Source organism: Sturnus vulgaris, chromosome 6 (assembly GCF_052056855.1).
Source record: "Sturnus vulgaris isolate bStuVul1 chromosome 6, bStuVul1.hap1, whole genome shotgun sequence".
Taxonomy (NCBI): domain Eukaryota; kingdom Metazoa; phylum Chordata; class Aves; order Passeriformes; family Sturnidae; genus Sturnus; species Sturnus vulgaris.
The window spans coordinates 31,291,406-31,315,054 of NC_142248.1; the positions used below are offsets into that span (position 1 = coordinate 31,291,406).

Consider the following 23,649-nt stretch of genomic DNA (forward strand, 5'->3'; position numbering starts at 1 on the left):
TTATCTAAAATTTAGTATGTATCCTTTTTGGTAGCTAACCCAGTAAGTGTGGTTTGTAATGCTTAAAAGACACATAGCAATTCTAGCAGATTTAATGGTCAGATTCTTAATGGTAGCACTTCTGCAAATCAAACCCGAGATATGTCATGTTGGGCACCAGGAAAGCAGACAGACAAATGACAACACTTGCAGAAAGTTTGGATTAAGTGAGCTGCTGTGCAGCACGAGGCAATACTCAATGGCTGTAATCACTGTGCCATCTGTTCTTATCCTCTTGTCCCATATTCTGCTAAGCGTGTGCTTCCCAACCTCTGCAGCCAGGGAATGAGGAGTCTTGTAGGAACAGTAGCCTCTGTCACTGTTCAGGGACTCGCTTCTTTGAACAGTATGCCTTAGGATATAATTTAAGCTACAGGAGCTGGTGTCCTTTAAAGATGTGCCCAGATTGAGCTAAACAGTGACTCTTACAAGTCAGAACTTTTTCATACTCAGGTAACTGGCCTTCTCCTTTCTAAGTCACGTAACAGCAGATGAGTAAAGGAAGAGTCTAACAATGCCTAGCTGGAGAGTGTTTTCATGCCTAAAGAGATGGCCTTTCCTGTGTGAAAGCCTGCACTTTTTTCCCATCTCGTCTGCTTAATCATAGCACCACTCCTGCTCCATTGCATCTGCAGCACTGTCCTAGAGCTATGGGCTGCTGAAACCAGCTCTTTGCAATAGCCTTAGATGTAGGTGCATTTTTGTCACCACACTTAAAAATGTAGTAAGAAATTTTCTTGACCAGTGTATCTTGACCTATGTCTTGATTTCCCACTCCCTGTACATATAGCTTAGTATTCAGGATGTGTTTGTATCACAAGTATAATAATAAGTTCTCCTGTAAGGACATGGCAAAAGATGATACAAAGATCTTAAAAATAAGTTTTCTGATGATCCAGTCAATAGTCACATGTACATACATTTAGAAGCTATCTTAATTGGTGCAGAACTCTCTTTGAACCCTGTCAACAGATGCAGTAAGCCCTAGGAGGTTTTTAAAGTACTTTGTTGACCTTTTAGCTAACTGGGTATGAATCAGAAATATTCATATATAGCAGTATCAAATACTATGCCATTATAAATCTTGAATTCTTAAAGAGCTCAACCACAAAACTGAAATGTTTTAAAATCAATGAGGTTTTCCTGAAGAGTTCTTAATAAATAATATTGTGATAGAAGAATAATTAGCTGCTACTGAATAACATCTTGTGGAAGATTGAAATTTTTTTCTATAAAATATCTTGTGCATTTCTTCATTTAAGAATTAGGAATATAAATGGTATGGTGGAATTCACTTCTATGCTGACATTCGTATTTCAGGATAAACAAAAACTGTATTTTGTATGATTAGCATTTGGGCATAGAAACACGTAAAATACTGGTGTTCAGTTTAATTTCCTCTTGTAAGCAGACAGGCCTTGTCTTCTGTGTTTATAGTAATAGCATGACCTAGAGGAAATACAATCCAGGACTGTCTCTGTTGATGATCCTGATTAATCACCTAATCTGATTACTCTTTGTGTTCCATATGTCAGATTCAAGGCAATAAACAGAACCCATGTATGAGGCCTGCTCTAGTTTAACAATAGAAAAAAATTGCCTAGTATAATTAATAGACATATAGTGGATGTTCTTCCTTTAACTTGAGTAATGGTCTTCTATGAGGATTTGCTTTTGTTCATTGATCCTTTCTTCTCCCACGTTGAACTTTCAGCTGCGATAATTTGCATACCTGTTTTTGTAAGATCATAATAAAGTTATCACGGTTATGTTTATGGGCATTGAACTTGATTTGAAAAAGCATCTTCAACTGAAATCACTTACTGGTGCAAGAGACTGTAAGTTTATGCTTGAAAATAGTGACACTTAGAGTGAAGTCATTGTTCCTTGGTAAAGATTTGGGGTTTTTTCCTGTGTTTCTGCTCTAAATCATTTGAAGAACATTTTCAGAATATAATAATTTTAATATTTTGCATGTATTAAATTATATTCACCTGAAACAAATTGTAGAGTGAAGCCTTATTATAATATAAGGTATGTAATATATTCCCTCTTCCAGGCTCTAAGCATAAAAAAAATTAATTATTCTAAGTATTTTTGATATTCAAATAAACTCACTTTACATTTTAATATTAAAGTGCCCTCAGTAGATTTAGGGATCTGGATTAAATTGTTCCTTCATTACTTTTGCAATCTTTTGACTTTCAAGGGAGCTTTATATGTGTAAATGAAGAATAAATTTGAGCTTTTGTTTTGAGAGACAAGCTTACAGGGCAATGCTATTTGTTAATCCTCTCAAAGAACTCTTTATTTAAAATCTAGTTCCTGTGGATTACTTGCATGTGTGGCAACTGCTGGATCCACCCATGTTAGAGTATATTATATTTTAATGTATTTTTGTTATTCCATACTTCAGCTTAGTCTGAGGGTCCTGTTATCTGCCTGAGGGTTATTTAAAATCTGAAGTTACTTCTTGTCAAAAACTGAAACAATGTATTAGTACGTGTGAACAATGCATACTCTCACCTACAATTATAAAAGTGCAATGGTTTTAGTGTTATTGATCAAATCTGCTTTTTTGCCAAAATCATGAGGGATGTAATTTCTGAATTTTATAGTAATATAAGTGCTCCTACATAAGCAAATTTGTTTGATTTTTACATTATTTTTTTAACTAATGAACAGTGCCTAAAGTAAGACACACCTCTGTAGCATCGAGGCGTTTTTGTATTAGTGTTGACGTAATATACCAAATTTGTCCTCATTAGGTACTGTAGCACATATCGTATGGAAGACCACCTACTGTTCTTAAAACAATCTTCATATGTACTGTAATACTCAGACACAATGGGGTGAATGAAATGCAAGCTGAAATATCTCAATGTCCTGGAACTAGTCTTAAAGTTTCAGAATTTAATATTCAACACCAACAGAACAGACGATTTGGGGATATAGGCATCATACAGTCACTCCAAGACACCTTTATTGCTTAGAAAGCTCAATAGTTTTTTTTTTCAGCAAACAACTGCTATACATAAAAGAATTGTAGTAGTTCATTTAATTGTACAACTAAGATGCAAAGCCAGTTTCAGTGCCTTAGTCAGGCCCAGGTACGCCACAGTCAACTGAGATTAATCCCTGAATTAATATCTAGCTCCATAGAATACTCAATGTGTAAGATATGTTATGCATTCTAACACCAGCAAACAGCTTTTAGGCTCCAAATACAATCCTTTAAAGGCCACAAATTCCAGTACACTATGGAAGGAAGATGTCCTTCACCAGTATTCCAGGTCCCTGCTGTCATAGAGTTTACTGAGTAAAAATGTTCTAATTGAAAGAAGTAGACCATGTCTCATACTGCAGAGGGGTGATCTCGACATTGCCATTCTCCTGGTGGAACAGAAGGCAGCTCTGTGTCTTGGCTGCAAAGCAAGCCAGCAGCAGGGCAGTGCTTGAGCTGGGAGAAGGCATTGGTGTAATCTAATAGCAGCCTTCTAATACATACAAGGAGGTGATCAAGAAAATAGAGCCAGGCACCTCTTGCAATGGTGCAGGGAAGTGAAGGAGGCTTTGGCTCGGTATGAGGAAAAACATTTCTCGATAAGGATAGTCAGCAGTGGAACAGGTTGCTCAGTGGCATTGTGCAGCCTCCATCCTTGCAAGTTTTCAAGATCCAATTGGACAAGACTTAGAGCAACCTCAACTGACTCCATAGCTGACCTTGCTTTGAGGGCTTTGGACTAGAGACCTTCAGAAGTCCCTTTATAGTCTGAATTTCTTGAAGATTGTATATTCAGTCTGATATAGTTGATTTCATTGTGATAGATTTACACAATGCCAGATATGCAAGAAATTTTTCACTGCCTCTAGGAGCAGAAATTATCTGACACTATGAAAGATTAATAATGATTTAGAGAAATTAACATATATCTCCCACTTTCCTTGTCTAAAGCTAAAGTAATGCATTAGGAAAAACTCATCACCAAGTCCCTGGAAGTGAACAGCAAAAGCACTGAGGGGTAGTTTAAATATTATGTAAACATGATAACTACACACTAATTGGTGATATATCTATATTTTTTGCTGTCAGTATTTACTCAATTTTACCAGAAGTTTTCAATTAGATGCAAGTTCCAGCTTTTTCACTTACAGTAAACTTAAATCTGGTACTTTTGTTTTTTAGTAGTGCAATAGGCTGTTAATTTGACATTTATTCCACTTGCAGTATTACTGTCCAAATGCAATGGATACATAATTTTCATCATAACAGTACCATGAAAAAGTGCTGAAATTTTCTTTTGTCTTCTTGAGTGGTAACATTGTGATCACTAGCAGCAGCTAAAAAAAGTTTGCAAAAATGGATTTTATTAAGTAGGTATTGTAAAGACCATGGTGTGATAATCTGGTTAGTTTTTAGGAGATGTGCATACATCTTCCAAATTAATTTTCTTTTAATCTATCATTTTTCAGCTTCATAATGTTAATCTAAGATTTGGCTAGGATGATCCAGCAGGAGCAAGAAAGCAAAGGTATCAGAGAGATACACTTACTGCAAATTTACTTTCATTGTGCAAAGCATTGATTAGCTTCATAATGGATTTGAGATAATGTAATAAAATGGAAATTTGGATATATGTGTCAGAGAGAAAATGTTTGTGCAAAATGAGGTCGTCACAAAGTATAAGTGCACTTGTGTTGTTTTTATTGTTTGACATTTCCATTCATCAGTTTCTATTTTCTTTCTTTTCAGGAGCTTGATTCTGAATATACTGTGTTTCAGGTAAAGCTCTTTCCATAAATACAATTATTAGATGCAGTCATTGGGAAGAATTTCTGATACACTGAATAATACTTGTTTTGTTGTTAAGTCTTCAATAGCATGATTTTTTTGTTGTTGTTGTTATTGGTAAGGCATTTTATTTGATAAGGGGAAGATTTTTGATATTTTTAACAGGCAGCTTTTATATCTGATTGAATTTTATTTCTCTCATATTTTTCTTATATCTTTATTCAGCAGTTCAGTGCTTTCTAAAAGCTAAATAGAATCTACCTTGAACTGAATGACCTTCATCTGCAGATGAGATTAGGAAGAAAACAACGTATATTCACAGACAGAACAATGTTTGTGTTCTTAGGACTCACTTTCATGTTTTATTTAATGCATGTAATGGTGGGCTCTTACCCATGCTCTTCCTGCTCTTCCAGCTCAGGCTCTCTGCCTACCTTGTGTAGACTCTGGTAGCCTTGTAGGTGCATGATGATGATTTGCATAAGTGATGGAAGACTGAGAGTAATTAATTAATTTTCACTCTGCCCACATTAACTCTAGGCTATTGCAATAGCAAGAATAGTATTGTGCAGGTGATGGCATCTTTTGGTTCTAGCCTACAGTCAGAAGAGATTAAATGCAATGTGAAATGGCATCTTTAAATACAGCTCCATAATATATTTTACTGGTCTTTTATTACACTCCGTGAATTCATGCAAGTTGTTTACATAAAGAATGATTTCACTGAAACACTACTGGATATCTTCTTGAGTGTAATTATTACCCTTCACAATGTAGTTGTGTTCTGGGGTTTTCATTGTGTAATGGTATAAAGTTTATTAAAATAGAAAGGATTATTGGAGAATACAAGATCTTAGAAATGTGTATTCATATTCAGAGAAAACATATAAATTTAAATACTAAGTTTATATTTTTAATTTGTTTTTTGGACTTTTCAGGAACAAGAAGAAAATACTTGATTCAGTTTCAAACTTCTCATAAACTGAGTGAAAAACACTGTCACTTTTCTTTCTGGACTTTAGACTTACATACCGCATACTGTATACTTACATACTGTATCACATTTCTGAACGTCTTTAATTGCTATTAGGTGTTGTAAATTTTGTTCTGATTATGAGTTAAGCAAGCTAAATATGTTATATTGTGAATATGTGGGTTGTCTGAAACGAGCTTCCCTTTCTTTTTCCTACCATATAGGTGCTGTTTCATAAAAATGTAGTTAATCTTCATAAGCTCCAGATATGGTGCTTATCAGAAAACAAAATTATCAGTCCCACTAAGAGAAAGCACATGATCTGTAATCTACAAACAGATGTTTAATTAAGGAATACTGTGTGATATTTGAAATTTTTGTTGGCTGTGAAGCCTTGGACTAGGAGCTTTAGACTGGTAGAGATGCCTAAGGAATCTATTTTTTATGACAGATATTTTCCCAGTAATTGCAAAGAGATATGTTGATTTTAAAAACATGTTTTCACATGTTTGTTAGTGGAAAAATCACAATAATACACTTATGACTATGCAAAGAACTGACCTCAGTTTTAGCAGTTAGTGTAGAGGAGTTACTACTTTCAATTTCCAGGAAAAGATCATTACTATGGGCAGATTTTCTTACTTCTAATAAGAAATTAGCCTGTTCTTGGCTATACAAGAGCTCTAATTGAAGCATATTCCCCATATAGACATGGTTATGTTGACTGCAGATATGCATGTCTTTGAAAAGAACAGAGCACCATCAAGATATTAAAAATTCAACAAACTAAATACTTAATGGAATCATGAAAAACTGTTAAAGGTATTGAACATCCAACAGAAGTATCAACATTATTTAAAGGCTGTCATCCTACTACATAGGAAGAAACGAAAAGAAAATAAAGCAGATCTGGATTATGACTGTATGGCCTAGATTCAGATCATCCTGCTGAATTCCTTTCTCTTCATTCTTGAATAAAGATTTTTAATTGTGGTTGAATCAGCTGACTGAAGCCCTCCTTTACTTCGGCTTGGAAGAAAGCACTTTTTAAAAGTGCTTTTTAAAAATATTTCAGCATCTTTAGATACACTTTCTTTTTGATTGACACAAATTTGCATAGAAGGGAAGTCTAGAGGAAAAGACAGGATGAATGAGAAATGTTTCATTAAATGATTACTTAAATTATTAAATAAGTCTGAGTTTCAGATCTTTTCATACCTCCTATTTAAGGAACAAATGTTTCCATGTGTTTGACCTTTATATCTATTACGATAGCATCAGTCTGTTTCTGTTTTGAAAAGTCTCATTAGCCAATACTAAATATGCTTTTCCACCAGATTGCTGTACTCCCTGTTAGAAAGGAAACAAATCTAATTGCTTTGGCAGTGATTTTTAATCTGAAAAATTTATGATGATCTGTTCAATATCTGATGGAAGATCAGGGATTGGTCTTGTGACTTCCTTTATCACGCCAGTTCTATGAGTACATTACAAGCATATCAAATTATTGAAGTGGTTGGACCTGCACATACTTTGTTGGTATTTCTATATGGCTGCTACTGATTTTTCTTGTTTTCTTTTTTCTCCCCACTGATTTGCACAACGCTTGTCACATAGACTAGAGTTATTCTTGCCTTTCCACGCTGCTCAGATTATCCTCCAAGACATACAATGTAGTAATTTGTGAATTCAGGTCACTAAAATGTATTCCAATACTCTCATAATCTGAAATGCCTAGGGTATATATTTGTACAGTGTTTTACAGCTGATACTTTGAACAAAGAACTTAGTCCGCTTTTATACCTACATCAGACAGATGGATATACTCAGCTGTTTTAAGTCAATACCTTATTCAAGCCTAATAAAACTGTGAAGTGAATAATAAAGAAATGGTAAAATTGCTGATTAGATTATTTACTTAGTTTCTTGAAGATATTTTACTTTTTACTTATCCTTATTCAGGCTGCCTGGAGCCTGAAAACACGAGCTTTGACAGAAATGGTGTATGTGGATGAAATTGATATGGATCAAGAAGGAATCGCAGAGATGATCCTGGATGAAAATGCCGTTGCTCAAGTTGCACGTAAGATTCACTTTCACTTAAATACATTGACTCAACAAGAGCTCTTTTGGCCATCTCTTATGTCATCTGCCATAGAATAGTACAAACTGAAGTGACCTGATACAGCATTTAGTATTGGTAAAAAAAGTGGTTTAGATTGTTTTATGGTTGCATGGCAATGTTGAGATCCACAGTGTGTTCTTGATGTAGTACTTAAGCCTGTCAGATGAGAGTTCAGACCATGCTCAATCATGTTTTGTCAGCTTTTCCTCTACATTTGGGGAAATGTAGTCAGCATACGAGTGGTCACTTGCTTTTTCCATCAGTGTGTTGATTTCTTTTGCTCCTTTCTGGCTTCTTTAGGCCGTGTGGGAAACTAGACAAAAAACTTGCTCTCGGTGTACTGTGAATTTTATCCATATGCCTGTAGCGCAGTCAGTTATCACCTTTTGGCATCATGTCTTGCAAATGTTAGCTGAACTGATTATCTTTCTTCTGCTTTTCTCTACTTCATTTTTCTCTTCCTTCACAGAGCAGTTCTTCAGCTCTGCCATTGTTTCTTTTATGCAATGCCTTTTCAGTTTCATCAGTTTCCTCCCAAGTGGACAATAATTAGTTGTCTTGTGTTTCTTTTTTGGCATTATTTGTATTTTTCTCTGTTTCTTTAGTACAGTCCATATGGAAATTTTTATGTAACTTATTAAACGTGACTCTCAACCACATAGCATGTGGAATTCAAGGGAAGAACTGGACATAGGTCAGAACTGATACTTGAAGTGTTAAAAGCTTTTTTTTGTCTGTATAGATGTTGCCAATTGCATATCTGATTACATTTTTAAAAATTTTAATTACATGCTTGGTCACAGTCAGGCAGTACTGGAGATGTGTGTATACATTGTGATCATCTTATTATATAAATCTGTCTTAAAACACCAGAGTAATAAAATTTAGAGTTTCGTTTGATTTTGTGCCCCCTGTGCTAGAGATTATCTTTCAAGAAAAATAATTCGATGAATACTATTTAGAGACAAGACATTCTGGAAAAATATATTCATACTATGTTGAAACTGAAAAAAAGGTGACTTTCTGGATAGTGTGTCACAGACTTCAAATCTAAAGAAAATTATTACAATAGTGTAGCCTGCACTTCTGAATCCTGCAGATAAGACTTTGCTATTGGTGCTTGAAATCTGCTCAGTGTGCCTGAGCTAGTATATAATTTTCAGAAAGTATAAGAACTTTCCAAAGATAACCTCCTGCAGTATTTTGTAAATTATTAAATTTGCTAGCTTTTATCAGTATGCCATATCTTTAGTGGGAATTATCAACTATAACTTCACCTGTTACTTCTTTGTGAACATTATATGACTGAGAAACTTGTACGAATTGGCAATATGGATAATCACAGCTATTAACTGGGGAGTTAAAGGAGTCGTCTCTAATCATCACTAACTATTGAAATGTCACTCTTAAATTCTGATACTTCTAGTGGCCACATGCACTGCTGTGGCCTTTCACATCTATTCATAGCTAGTTGGCTTGGGATTCTCAAAATAAGGACTGAGTTTCCTGGTGTGAGATCAAAGGAACTATTCCCTGTGAACATTTTCCTCACCAAAACTAGAAAAATGTGAAAAGGGGAACCCTTTGTCAGTTCATCTGTGCTCAAGCTGGTTCAGTGTTTTCATTGATGACCTTTGAATATGAATGAGTTCACACTTTAAGTGCTCTAAATTGTAGGTGGGGATCTTACCAGGATCTAATATCATACGATATTATTCTCCATCTGTAGGTGATCTGCTCTGTAGGTGAAGTTTTAGATTTACATGCTCAAGTCTGGGTACCAGATAGAAAATATACCATTTCAAGTTAGCCTGGTCTCATTGTTTCAGTAACCTTCTTACTTTAGCACTGTGTGGTGTTTCTAAGATGTTCTTGACAATTGTTTGGGTCAATCCCAGTAGGTATCCACACAGGCACTCCCCCTACGTGGGATGGAGAAGAGGATGGAGAGGTTGAAAGAAAGAAAACCAATATTCATTGTTTGGCAGGTTTCTTGCAATAGTCTTTCAATTTATCAGTGGTAGAATGCAATATTTGAGGTTTGTCTTCTTTGTTTAGCTCTTTGGCTTCTCAGTTTGAGTAAAGAAATTTCTGGCTTTCTCTTTATCTTAAAACACAATTATGTTTGAAGTCCTCTGGACAAGGGAGTAATATCTCAAAGTGAAGTGAGAAATGGTCTTATTTTGTAGGACCGGGAACATCTTTGAAACTTCCTGGAACTGGCCAAGGTGGAGGCCCCAGCCCAGCTGTTAGGTATGTGAAGTCTATTTTTAAAAATGTGACAAGTTAAAAATGAACAAGTCATAAACTTCTGAAAATGATATGTTTGGAATATAACTGTTTAAATTCTCTGTCAGTAAATACCACTTAACATAAGGATAATGTACTTAACATCTTCAGGCCAGTAACTCAATCAGGAAGACCTATTACAGGATTTGTGAGACCCAGCACACAAGGTGGGCGGCCAAGCACCATGGAGCAGGCGATAAGAACACCTCGAACAGCTCTCACAGCTCGTCCAATCACTAGTGCTTCTGGAGGATACATCAGGCCAGGCACGGTGAGTTGCTTGCCTCTGCTCCCAGAATGGAAGATTTCTTGGTCACAGTTTCTGGCACAGTGACACTGTAGTTTACTTAAAAGCTGCATCTAAACTCAAGTTTGAAGTAGGCGAGTATTTTAAATTTTTTATATTATTTTCAAAATAGAGTTTGAAAATATAACTTCTTGTGCATTGGCTAGTCTGTTTATATTAAAAAATGTACATGAATTCACAAGTTCACCAGGATTCATATAAATTCCAAATTCACAGGCTTCTTGAGACATGTTTTTATTCCTGGAAGGCCTGCAAAGACTGTGACATGATTTCACCATGAGTGTCTACTACAAAACAATTGCTAAGCACTCAGTGTCTGTCACTTCAGAAGATAAGGAGAATAGTATATACTAGTTTCTCCCATTCTATTGGCAAAATTAATAAACTGCAACCAGCATGAATATGTAATACATATTAAAATCGCGTTAAGGGCAAAATGTGGCATCTTCTCACTATTGCAGGTAAGAACTAATCTTCCTAAGTATTTCTTGAAGATTTTTTTTTGGTTATGTATCCCAACTGCCAAGCTACATGCTTAGGCACTGTATGGAAATAGTGGGCAGAGACAGAGAAGGAAGAGCCTGTACTGCACAGTAGAGCAGTGACTCTAGAAATGTTTTGTTTGGAATTTTGGTGTTCTTTTGTATACTAATAATATCTTGAAAATCTTCAGGAAGAGTGTAGGTGATCTTCCCACTTAAAAAGCTTCTTTTTCCCCCTCAGGCTTCAATGCTAACAAATCCAGATGGCCCTTTCATAAATCTGTCTCGACTGAATTTAACAAAATATGCTCAGAAACCCAAACTGGCAAAGGTATGTAACAATTTTAGTTAGTGTTGTGATATCGTTTTCATGTTTTGTTATTCCAATATAACTGTACATGGGATTGGGGATAAAAACAATGATGAACAGTGGTTTAGATATTAACTTCAGAAAAATAGTGTGTTACCTTTTGACAGTGTTCACCAGACTTGAAATTGAAGGTGTGTCTAAAGAGGTTACAGTGAAAGTATAACCTGGGAAAAACATTCGTATAGGAAAAAATATTCCACTGGTAAATAACTTTGAGCTGTGCATCTAGAAGTGATGAAGGGCAATTTAAAAAAAGAAAAAAGAGGCTAGGAGAAAAAAAGCCAGCAGAACCTTCCTTAATGTCTGGAAATATGGTTCTGTGTACAAATAGATGGCAATCTTGGCCTGAATACGTTCACAGTGTTTGGATTTTTTTCTTTGCTTTTATGGCATGAGTTAACACTTTTTATGTTAAAAGATACCATTTTTTTGTTCAGAATTCTTCTTAATTTTCAGTTAAGATCATCTGATTGATGGTCAATTCAACTATCTGGCAATAGAACAGGTTTTTGCAGGTTGTCTGCCCAACTTACAGATTTCAGCTCTGAGTGGCAGAGAGTTGAAAGTTGTGTGAAGATTTATCATTCTATTGCCTTTCAGTTGAATCTTTCCTCGACACAACCAGTTAGCTGTGTGGTTGAACATGATTTCTGTGCATAGTGTGTTCATAAAAAACAACTGCTGGGCTGAGGCCAACAGCTCATTTTGCACAACGTATCAAGCAATTATCTCTAGGGAGCACAAGGTATCAAACACACTCTAGGGAGCTATATTTGGCTCTCAGCCTAAAGGTGAACAAACCAGTATTAATTCAGTCTGTTTTGAGAAACATAATGGTGAATACTGTTAAGAAGACTGGCAGTATCTGATAATGTGCTGGTGGAAATAGCTCTTCCAGTCCAAAACTTTATTTAACAGTTTTTCATAAGCAACCAGCTTTTTTGCTTTTTAAAGTCTGATCAGGACTGATGTAAGGCATTGCATTGCAGTGTGGTTTTCAAAGGAAATAAATCTTGTGTAATTGCACTGTATCCTTCGCCCACTGCTTGCATCACTGTCTCTTGGCCTCTTAACCAAACTAGGCAGAAGAATAGGTATCAAATGTAGTAAGTTCTAGTCTGGTGAGGTAATTGAAGACTTCCAGACTAACATCTGAGGGCAGTTACAAATCAGTTCGTTATCAGTGCTGAAAAGATACTGCATGCTTTTTGTCCAGTTATGTCCTTGCTGGCAATCAGCCAGCACACACATTATTATAAATCAGTCTGGAAAACAAGTGGAATGTAAGAAAGCTGGGAAGGATAAAGAAACATAAGACAGATCCATAAAAAGTAGGCTTAGTTCTTGTGCTTGAAGACAGTTAGCTTTTAATTGTGATTGCTAATTACATGTTATTTAAGTAGGTAGGTTAGCTTTCAGAGGAAATATTCTCAACAACGGCTCTCAGGAATGAGAAACATACATATTTTTAACAATTTTGGGTTTTAATTAGCATTTTCTGTAGCAGATTTGTCTTCCTTCAGTTTCATATGAAAAGAAGCTTAAGCCAAAAAATGTAAATCAACAGTCATAGAAACATCCATAGGCAGCAAGTGTACTTGTCAGTATTATGAAGCTAATACATTATGACATTAACATTTCACACAGAATGTAAGATCTAAGTTTAAATTTGGAGCTACATGGATTTATACCTTTTTTTTAAACAAAACAGCACTAAGGTTAAAGCTAAAGCAGGGGGTGAGAATGCAGACTGTACTCTCTGTTAAGAGTAATTGATTAAAGTTTTAAAACTTTTTGAGCTGTCACCTCTCGCAGTGCATAAAGGTGATAAACCTTGCAGCTGTTGAATTCACATGATTAGCCAGTCTATTCATGTTGGTATATGAATACTTCCTACATACTTCTTCCTTATGTGTTTGCAAAATAGTCTCACTCTATCTTTATGAAGTTAGATTTTCTGAGGTTTTCCAGTGTTTTGAAGTATATTTGACGAAATGTAGCTTCTCTTTGACTAACATTAACCATGTTAAAGACTATCCCAGGAAACAGCATAGTAGACATATAAGATATCACCTGTCATCAGAGAAAGCCTCTGTTAAATCCCAGTTAGCACCAGTTCTCTGTATAAAACAGAAGGTTTTGTCTTTTTTAGCTTGTGGATTTTTAATAGACTTATTAAGATAACTCTAGATATTTTTATCCAAGTGAATGTTCAGCCACTTAAATCCTTTTGAAGGTCAGAGTCTGTGCATAACAGCAGTAAATTTCTCATGTCAGCCGTGCAAGAAAACATATTTTTGTAAATACTTTAGATTTACACACTTTTACTGAATGCTTCTCTGTTATTGAACTAGAGGAGAAAATGTTCCACTACTTCTTTACTGTCTATTCTTTTCTTATCTACCTATTCTGAGCTCCTTACGTGTTACTATTTATAAGTCTTTAATGTCTTTTAATAATCTATTCAGAGCCTTTTCTGACCGAAACTAGAAGAAAAGTAGGTTGTATTTTCCTCACAAGATATGACAATTCATTAGTAATTCTCTAGTTTCCTGAAGGTAAATATTTTAAGAATTTTGTCCAAGAAACCTGGCAGAAGGGTCATGGAAGCCCTTAGGAAACTGAGGTCTTGTTCTCTATTTCTTTCTTTATGGGGCAATAATTTCTCCTGGCTTTTTAGAATTAATTAAATTCATTTAGAAAAACGTTCTGTTCTTTTGAAGCAATTAAGACTTGGGATTTGGATGCAGAGGAAGGTCAAGGTTCAACTCAGTTGAACCTTGTGTTTATAGCACCTATAATACATTTTTGGGAACAGAGGCTTCCAGTCTCCACTTAGTTATCCAGTATCTTTCAATGACATTTTATTCACTGAAAATGCCACCCCCATTACCTGATATATACCCATCTAATAGTCTAGTGCAGAACAGCTACAAGGTATGACTTAAGTATGACTTAATTAGCTTTATGCAGGAGGAAACAAAGCTGCAGTTATTTTGTTGGGTAGTTGTTGTGGGCTTTTAAGCAGTTAACCACAGCACAGGTGATGAATGTGACTTCTTTAATCTTTCGTGTTATGATGGTGTGTTTGAGTTTCAGAAGCAATATTACTAGCATTTATTTGTCATTTACAAACAATTTTTTTAAATAATTTTTTCCTTTCTAGATCTCAAAATATTGCAGAGCTTTAAAAAAATTTTATCTGAAGGCAAAGTTTGCTGAACTTGGCATTCTTAATAAACCTATGTTTAATTTAAGTAGGTTTAGCACTACATAATTACCTGAGTGTCCATTGCAAAAAGCACCATAGTCCATTGCTGGTTTTAGATCACTGATTGTTGATTTTACAGTTAAAAAGTCATTAAAATGGTACCAGATTCTCAAATATATATTCACTTTCAAGTTATAGCTGCCTTTTTTGTTTTAAAGTGATGTTAAGCACCAAAGATTCCACAAATTCCACAAATCTTTTGCAACAAATTAGGAATTAAGGTTCTTTACTGTGATGACAGTGTAGCAAATCTATAGTTTTTGTCTATTGGAGTCTTAAATAAATGTAAATGTCAGCATTTGTTGTGTGTGAATGTGATTGTTTTCCCAAAGAATTTATTTCTGCTTAGCACAATCAACATTCTGTATTCCTCTAAAATAATATTATCAATTTTTCTCTTCAAATATGACAATGTTTTAAATATTCTTCTGGCAGGCATTGTTTGAATATATCTTTCACCATGAAAATGACATAAAAAATGTAAGTAACTCATGTTCCTTTTTCAGATTTTATTATGTATGATGCAGTTACTTCTGTTAGTATTCTGCTAAACTAGGGATCCAGGTATAACATCACAAGTACAGAAATGGAGCATTAATAGTTGTTTAAGAGGGAGAAATCCTTTCTTACAGGGGTGATAGTCAGGAAAGATAATTGGCAAATACAAAGATATGGATTGTCATCTTTTTGAGAAGCTAAACATTCTAATTCTTAAAACTGGGTCCCTTAGCTATAAATATGAAAAGGTCTCTGAATCTGACGAATTCATGTTAACAGAATTTATTGGAGCCTGAGTGGTAGCTGAACTGCCTAGAAAGCTCAGAGTCCTGAGGCTTGAGCTTAAGTTACAAAAGACTTTCCATTAACAGAGGAAGGTGAAAATGCAATACTGGACAAGACAGGTATTGTTGAACATAATTTGATATTTTATACTCCTTAGATGATTGCTTATGCATTTGGGTGAATAGAAAGAAAATGTATTTGGTGAAACTGCATAAAAATAAAATATCGGTAGGGTTTTGTATACTTTTTTTAGAAATGTAAATCTGTAGTGCTGAGGTTTTTTGTGATATCAAGAGAAAGATTATACTGTCTATACTGTCTGTAACACTTGTTCTTCAAACATTTTCCTAATTATAGTTTCCCTCTTAACCTATCCAAAATATTTCTTCTGTGGTTCTTATGTTACTGCTCTGAATGAGAAAGATCAAGTTTGGGTGCATATTGATTAAACTGTCAGAAAGGGATAAACGTTGCAGAGGTTTTTTGGCAGTTCACGCGGGGAAATAATCTCTTTACAGAATTAATAGTGTCAGTATATTTCATTGCTATATTAGATTTGTGCACCCAGTTGAAATGGAATCAAAATGTTCAAGTTTGTTTGAAAGAAGTTTGTGTCGATAATGCATAGTTATTCAGTTAAAAACAGTTATTGAACTTTCTGCAATACTACTAGATGGTGTGCAATTGGATCTGAAGTTAAACTCTCCAGTTAATCAATAATGCACACCAAAAATATTTTGCTGTTGTTTTGACATAGCTCCTAATAATTTCCAAATGCTATGTGAAGCTTTTTAATCTAGTATCAAATGATTATAGTTGTACACTGTCAATTTATTGCATAGCATTCTTTTAAGAGGATTGAATTGTAATGCACTATTAATCCAAAATATCATTGAAACAGTAAGTTCAAGTGTCAAAAATGTCAGAGAGAAAGAGAAATTAACATTTACATATCCAATACTGAATATGAAGGAAGTGCCTGGATTTTAGCCCACTAGTAATTAAAAAATTGATGTTTGTTACTGAAAATCCAGTTCAGTAAGTATAAAGGATCACTTACTGCATGTGCCTGCACTTAAAGGACATAAAGGATCTGTAGGCTAGACATAGATTCATGTAATGCAGGAAGTTTTCTAAGAACTCCAGAAAAAAATGGAATATGTTTTTACACGGTACTGCATGTATTTTGAAATACTTGCTGAGAATCCTAAATCACTCTCTTGCAGGAAAAGTTCTGTCTATATTTTTTTATCCACCTGAGCAAAGAGGTGTCAGCTTAATCACCACCATTTGCTGTGTATTGAGAGAGAGATCAGTGTTTAGTTAATGATTGCATCTTCTTGGAAAATTATATTGTTTTGAGTTGAATTCACACATATCACAGAATGAAGAGACATATTTCTGAAGAGATATTTTTAGCTGTTCAGTTTGCTTTTTCTTGTTTGCTTTCACTGATTTTTCTTATGTGCTTTCTACACCGTTTGCAGGATAACTCCATTCTTCAAACTGTTCTCCCTTCCTTTTGAACCTCATCTGCATTAATTTTTCTTTAAAAAAAAAGCAACCACACTTTCATATCAGCTAAAATGTAGCCGGATCATTGTTTATTCACCTCTCCTAGCAGTGGCATTTCACAAATTCAGTATCTTGTATCTCTCTGAAAAGGATTTGGTTACTTAGGGTTCATCAGAGAAACAACACATATGTTAACTTTTAAAAGTTGATCTGGCTCTTGCTTGATCACTTTTTAGAGCATTCACTGACATCTCTTACATCTTTGTATTTCCTGCTGCTCTGTGATGATGGACATTCTTAAAACCCAACACTTTTCTGCATGAGATGAAAGAGCTTGAAAGGATTGTAAGCCTGGGAAATTGACCTAAGTTTGAAAAGTCTACTTTGGGCTTTCTACACGGATAGAATACCACTTCCTGCAGTTTTGCAAATAAAACACACAGCAGTAGTGACAATATCCTTTCTTTGTCACTGTGCTTGCTGAATTGGAACAGTCTGTACTGTTCTCGTTTGCATTATTATTTCAGAAACAAAGGCAGTTTTATTATTTATCTTCTGTTTCATATTCAACCAGTATATAGAAAGAAAAAAAAAAAGACTCAGCAATTTCAGTTGAGAATTGCCATTAATCAGCGTGCATTCAACTAGATAAATAGTGTGAGGAAATTAGTTCAAATTAAAACTAAATATATCTGTAATCTATCAATTATCAGAAACGTGGGGATGCAAGAACAGAGAAGCACTGAGCTTTTCAGCACTTGAAAATATATTCAAAAGTCTTTTGTATTATGTAATGAAAAATTAAACACTTGTCTGAAGAAAATACTATTTCTGTATCCATTATTGTTCTTGACTTGTTTCCTCTTGAACACATATACTTAATAACTGACTTTCTGTACTCCTTGAGCTATTTCTAAAAGCCATTTTATGGGCTAAATGCTGTAAGAGCAGGGCAGTTTCGAAGACTTGTCCAGAAATAGATCTGCTGCTACTTTTTTTGGTAGACCATGACATTGTATTCTGCCATTATTCACAGGTGGGTAATGATGACAAAACACTTTGTCCTGAGGAAGCACAAAGATTGTACAATATATACGTGTAGTCAGAAGTCATGACATCTCAATTTTCCTTAGTTCTTCTCAATACTTTGTCGTTTATATTCTCTGATAGAAATCTATTTAAAATGGAATTATATTAATCTATAAAATAGAAAAAACCAGAAGACACTCACCAACATAAATGGTGCTAAATTAACTATAGCTAATGTCATTTCCTCAGCTATCTTACAGACTATCTGGTGTTGATTTGTCTACAAATAAGACTTTAGTCAATAATTGTTGCTGGGAAAATTACTGCCATTCAACAGCACATAAAAGAAGCAGCAGATGCTCACTGTTGTTTCCATCTATCTAATTTCTAGGTGCATACAATACTCTGTATAAAATTACTGTTTCAAACACTGTACATTTACCAATTTAATTTTGCAATATAATAGTAAATTGCCACAACCCTACAGGCTATTTTGTACTGCATTACAGCTGGTAGATAGTTTGGAAGTCTTAGTTATAATACAGTTTAGCTAAGGAAAGTAATGGTAAAAAAGAACTCAGAATCATGCTAAAAAGAACTCAGAATCATGCTAAATACAATTCAAGAGTCTACATTAATTTTCATTCTTTAAGAAAAACTTTTAAAAAAGGAAATAGAAAATCCACCAAGTATCGGGTTTTTAACATTTTTCTATGTACAAACATAAGAACTGAGAATAAAATAAATTTGTTCTGAAAATCTTCTCAGGGTTAACTGTTGTTGAAATGGACTCTGCGTTCCTGATATGCTAAGTGCTCTAGACAATAACAACTTCAACTCATCAGTATGTCATATCAAAAGTAACCATTGTTTTAACATCAACTACTTTCTCAGATTTTCCAGTACTGTAACAAAATGCTTATGTGTCTTTATATGAAAGGACAAGTCTGTCCAGAAGGGTGTCTGGACAATTTCTGTCTTGAAGCAAGCTTATTCCCCATTATAGTTGTAGCTCCAAAGGCCCTGTTGGGCAATTTGCAAAGACATTAAGAAACAAAGGGCAACCAAGATAAGAGCTGCCATATAAGGCCTTCAAGAATTCCACCTAACCTGAAGAAACAGTGAATTCAGAGTTGTAAATTTGCCTTTTTTCTCTCCTGTCCCAGAGGCAAGGAATGACAACTGTTTCTTTCTCTTAGGGACAGCACTGATGCAACTACTCATCCTGAATTGCTACAGAAAACAAATAATTCCTTCTCACAAAGCCAAAAGAGAGCAACTTGTCTAAATTGTCATAGTTCTACTGCCTTTTCTTCGTTGTGTCAGATCTAAACCCATTGACTACTTGCAGCCTCATTTTGCTAGCAGAAAGAACAGGAATCCAGCGTAGGCTTAGATGTCACTAAATTGAGCTCTTACAGCATTTCAATATTCAGATTAATTTTTCCTGGAATTATTTGTTTCTCTGCTACTGAGTGACTGGTGCATAGAATTCTTACATATTGTTCCTAATAGATAACTTGTTTCTGATTTCTGTGGTCTGCAAAGTGTTTACCAAAATAAAGGAGGCAAGAAAGGTCAGTTCTTTGGTATAAAAACACTGTGAAAAACCACTGTGTTAAAGCTTTTTATCCTACTTCTGATGATATCCTGAAAATAAAACAAACATAATATGGCTTTGATATGTTCTGAGACAAAATGAAATTAAAAAAAAAAAAGAAACACAAGTGCTTCTGTGGTAGGCTGACGAATAGGTAGGTAGAAAAGACATATTTGTTTTAACAGAGGTGTTGAGATTATAGCTTCAACATGAAAGGCCATAGATTCTGGCTGTGGTGGCTGATCAGAGCACATTGATTAGCTTACCTGCTTTTCCAGTACACCAGACAAAAGACATTTTAGACCTCCACCATCTTCAATAGAGATCTGTTTCTTAGAATATTTCTCTGTTTTTCCTCGAATAAAATAATTGTTTACATTATAGACTTTTCAAAGGAAGAAGTAATTCTTATTGTACGCATTTGAGAGTTTCCAGAAGTGTTGGCAACCTAGTATTATGAGATAAAAATTTCGACAGTATTTCAATCTCACTGAACTTATTTATTTCAGTTTAATTTTACTTGGTTTTAGCAACTTTTACTGTAAAAGAATGGGAAGTTTGGAAAAAGTGTTTGTGCTTAAACAGTATATTCTGAAGTGGCACTGCAGGAGTCTGATCAAATCAACTTTCTATTTTCTCTTTGATTTGGAAGAAACTGTTTGGATTGCTTATTTTTATAGGGACAAATAATCCTTTCCGCTATTTTATGCACAGAACTATAAAAGTAATAAACAAAAAGCAGTGCCTCCACCTCAAGTTAATTTTGTCCAAAATTTTCTCTTCACAAAAATCTTTATTGTGTTTTCTTTGTGTAAGCATTAATTTTAAGATGATGGGGTTTTTTTGGAAGGCTCTAGATTTGGCAGCCCTTGCCACTGAGCACGCACAATTCAAGGACTGGTGGTGGAAAGTCCAAATTGGAAAGTGCTACTATAGGTAAGCCATTGTTCATCTCTTCTGTGGTGAGTGACTGTGAGTGCAGGACCTGTACTGCTGGGTGTGTTGGGCAATGCTGAACAGAGAGAAATAGGTCAGAAAGTGTTTTGTTGGAGAGTGCTGTGCTTACAGTTAAATCTCCTTTAATGTACAAAGAGACCACTGCTTGAGATAAAGGCATCCTTATTGAGTAACTGAATTAGTTGCAATTTTGTCTTTGTTAGTGGATTTTAAAGTAGTTATTTGAAAAGTCAGTCAATAAATGCAAAGAACTATTGTTAAAACTGACCACATAAAATAAATATTACAGCATTAGTTTGAGAAATAACCAGTCAATGGTTGATGAAATAATGCAGAACAAAATATTCATGTTAGACACTTTCCACCAGAATTACATATGCTGAGGCCTCAGGCTGGCACCCCATACACAAGCATCCAATCAGAGTAGGATAATGAGAAATATTAGCAATTCTTAAAACAACTACCCACACTGTCCTTCTTCCTGGGCTCAACTCCACTCCCTATTTTCCCTAACTCCTCCCTTCCCAGCAACACAGGGGCACAGGGAATGGAGATTGCAGTCAGTTTGTCTCTGCTGCTCCTTCCTCCTCAGGGCAAGCACTCTCACACTCTTCCCTTGCTCCAGTATGAGTCCCCCCCGGGTCACAAGTCCTGCTAGTAGACCTTCTCCAGTGTGGGCCCATCTCTCCACAGGGCCACAGGTCTTGCCAGGAGTATGTTCCAGCATGGGCATCCTGTGGGGTCACAGCCCTCCTTCAGGCATCCACCTGCTCTAGCATGGTTCCTTCATGGGCTGCAGGTGGATCTCTGCATCCTCTTAGTCCTCGATGGGCTGCAGGGGCACAGCTGCCTCACCGTGGTCTTCCCCAAGGGCTGTAGAGGAATTTCTGAGACATGTCAGCTTCTCATAGAAGCCATTCCTGAATCCCCCAGCTACCAAAACCTTCTCATGCGAGCCCAATACGTGAGCTTAGAGGTCATTAATTATTTTCAGGATTTTTATGGATCGTGTTATAGAGAGAAATGCATATCTCTATAAGCAGGTACACAGACTTCCAGGATCCCAAAATACCTTATATCCCCATTGGCTGTGTTTCTTTGTTTTAGCTGGCTTGTTCTGTTTGTGTGTTGCATTTCTTCAGCAAATATATGCTCTTTGGCTGAAGGAAACAAAAGGTAATTTGTATATGAGAAAGTGTACCATTTTCTGTTGTTGAAGTTGCATGGTCCTCTTAATTTGTAGTTATGTAGATTTTATCAATTGGTGCAAAACATTTGACTGTAGTTATGCAAAATAAATGCCTTTGAGATGAAATATACTTCAGTGGTGTTTATTCACAGTGGAGATTACCTGTGTAGTCTTTGCCGTGGGTGAGGAAATTCTGGTCTGAAACTGTTTGGGTAGAGTTAAGACATTAGTTGTTCATTTTCTACTGTCTGTTCTAAGAGCAGGAGGAATTCCTATGAATACAAGTTATTCATTATTCACCATTCAGCCATTCCAGAAGGCTCCGTGTATAACGGGGGGCCAAATTTAATGGATTTTTCTTTTTTATAATTTTGAGTGGTTGTCTTTTTATCTTTATATAACAACATAGTTTTTGCTAATATGCCCACAGATATGTGGTCATAAACTGCTTTCAGGCAGTTTAAGTTTGATTTAGTTTGAAGTGCTTCATTATTTAATAAGCTTTTAAAAAAACATTTTTAAACCCCAGTAAACAAGTTCTATATGTACCTGTTGTCTCTTTAGGTTGGGATTATATCGTGAAGCCGAAAAACAATTTAAGTCAGCCCTTAAGCAGCAGGACATGGTTGATACGTTCTTGTATTTGGCAAAAGTAAGTCACAGATACATCGTGTGTTTAAAAGTGTATGGTCTCCATGTCTGAGGCAATACATGCTAACAGTTGCAATGGAAGTTGATAGTTTACAAAATTATTTTAGAGCTCCCAGGTTTCACAAACAAGATTTAAAAAAATCTCCTATGTTACTGGATTCTTTGTTCTAAATTCCAATGAGGATTATGTAGCTAAAAAAAAATTATTGGAATTCCAGCATGAAGAACAATTTGGCTATATATGGCCTCCTAGGAAACAAATGCAATAAATCTGTAAATAAAGAGCAAAGCTCAAAATCCTAGTTTCACAAGCAAAATCAAAACAAAGTGAGCTTAAAGGAAGTAATCAGTGACTTTGAAATAGAGAATGTTCTGTCAAAATAAAGGCATTAAAAACTTTAAAAGAACAAGTGGCACAACTTGACTCTCAGAAGTACTTGTTTACCTGGATACACATTAGATTCTAAACATTTTCTAAGACATTCAAGAAAAGGTGGCCCGTGAGAAACTAAAACTGCATTTTTCTTCATCGTGTCCTAGAATGAGATGAAGCCAGTTGCTCTTTATCAGTTCCCCTTAAGCCTGCTGTGACAGGCCTGTCCAAAAGTCATCACTGGATGGATAGTTCAGATATTCATATGAGTAATTTATGTTTTGTATTATCATCATTGCTATCTGTGAAGTTCATGAAAGCATCTTAATTTTTCTGTTTCTATCACAAGTCATTCTACAAAATACATAGGATCACAAAGAGGTTTGGGTTGGAAGGGATACCAAAGATCATCCAGTTCCAATCCACCCCCCCATGGACAGGGATGCCTTCCACTAGATCAGGTTGCTCAGAGCCCCATCCACCCTGGCCTTGAATACTGTCAGGGATGGGGCATCCCAGCTTCTCTGGGCAACCTGTTCCAATGCCTCACCTCCCTCATAGTAAATAATTTCTTCGTACTATCTAATATGAACATAACATCTTTCAAGTAAAAGCCATTCCCTCTTGTTCTGTCTCTACATGTTCATGTAAAAAGACCCTCTTCAGCTTTCTTGTAGGGTCCTGTCAGGTACTGGAGGGTTGCAATTAGGTGACCCCACATCCTTATGTTCTCCAGGCTGGCTCAACTCTCTCAGCCTTTCCTCCCAGGAGAGATGTTCCATCCCTCTAATCATCTTGCTTGCCCTTCTCTGGACTTGCTCCATGAACTGCACAGAATTATTGAATTGGCAGAGTAATTGGATTAACAAACAGTGATTCATTACAGGAGATTTGCATCCCCCTA

At 35.5% G+C, this 23,649-nt stretch overlaps 1 protein-coding gene across 1 annotated transcript in view; it reads left to right on the top strand.

The window, feature by feature from the left end:
• TTC8 (tetratricopeptide repeat domain 8) overlaps positions 1-23,649 on the top strand; it is a 39,313-nt gene that overhangs the window by 3,836 nt on the left and 11,828 nt on the right. The window contains exons 2-9 of the mRNA XM_014869866.2: positions 4,793-4,822; positions 7,767-7,887; positions 10,119-10,182; positions 10,330-10,489; positions 11,249-11,338; positions 15,084-15,128; positions 20,426-20,511; positions 22,286-22,373. Coding sequence (XP_014725352.1) covers positions 4,793-4,822; positions 7,767-7,887; positions 10,119-10,182; positions 10,330-10,489; positions 11,249-11,338; positions 15,084-15,128; positions 20,426-20,511; positions 22,286-22,373 — 684 coding nt within the window. The remainder of the gene's footprint in view (positions 1-4,792; positions 4,823-7,766; positions 7,888-10,118; positions 10,183-10,329; positions 10,490-11,248; positions 11,339-15,083; positions 15,129-20,425; positions 20,512-22,285; positions 22,374-23,649) is intronic.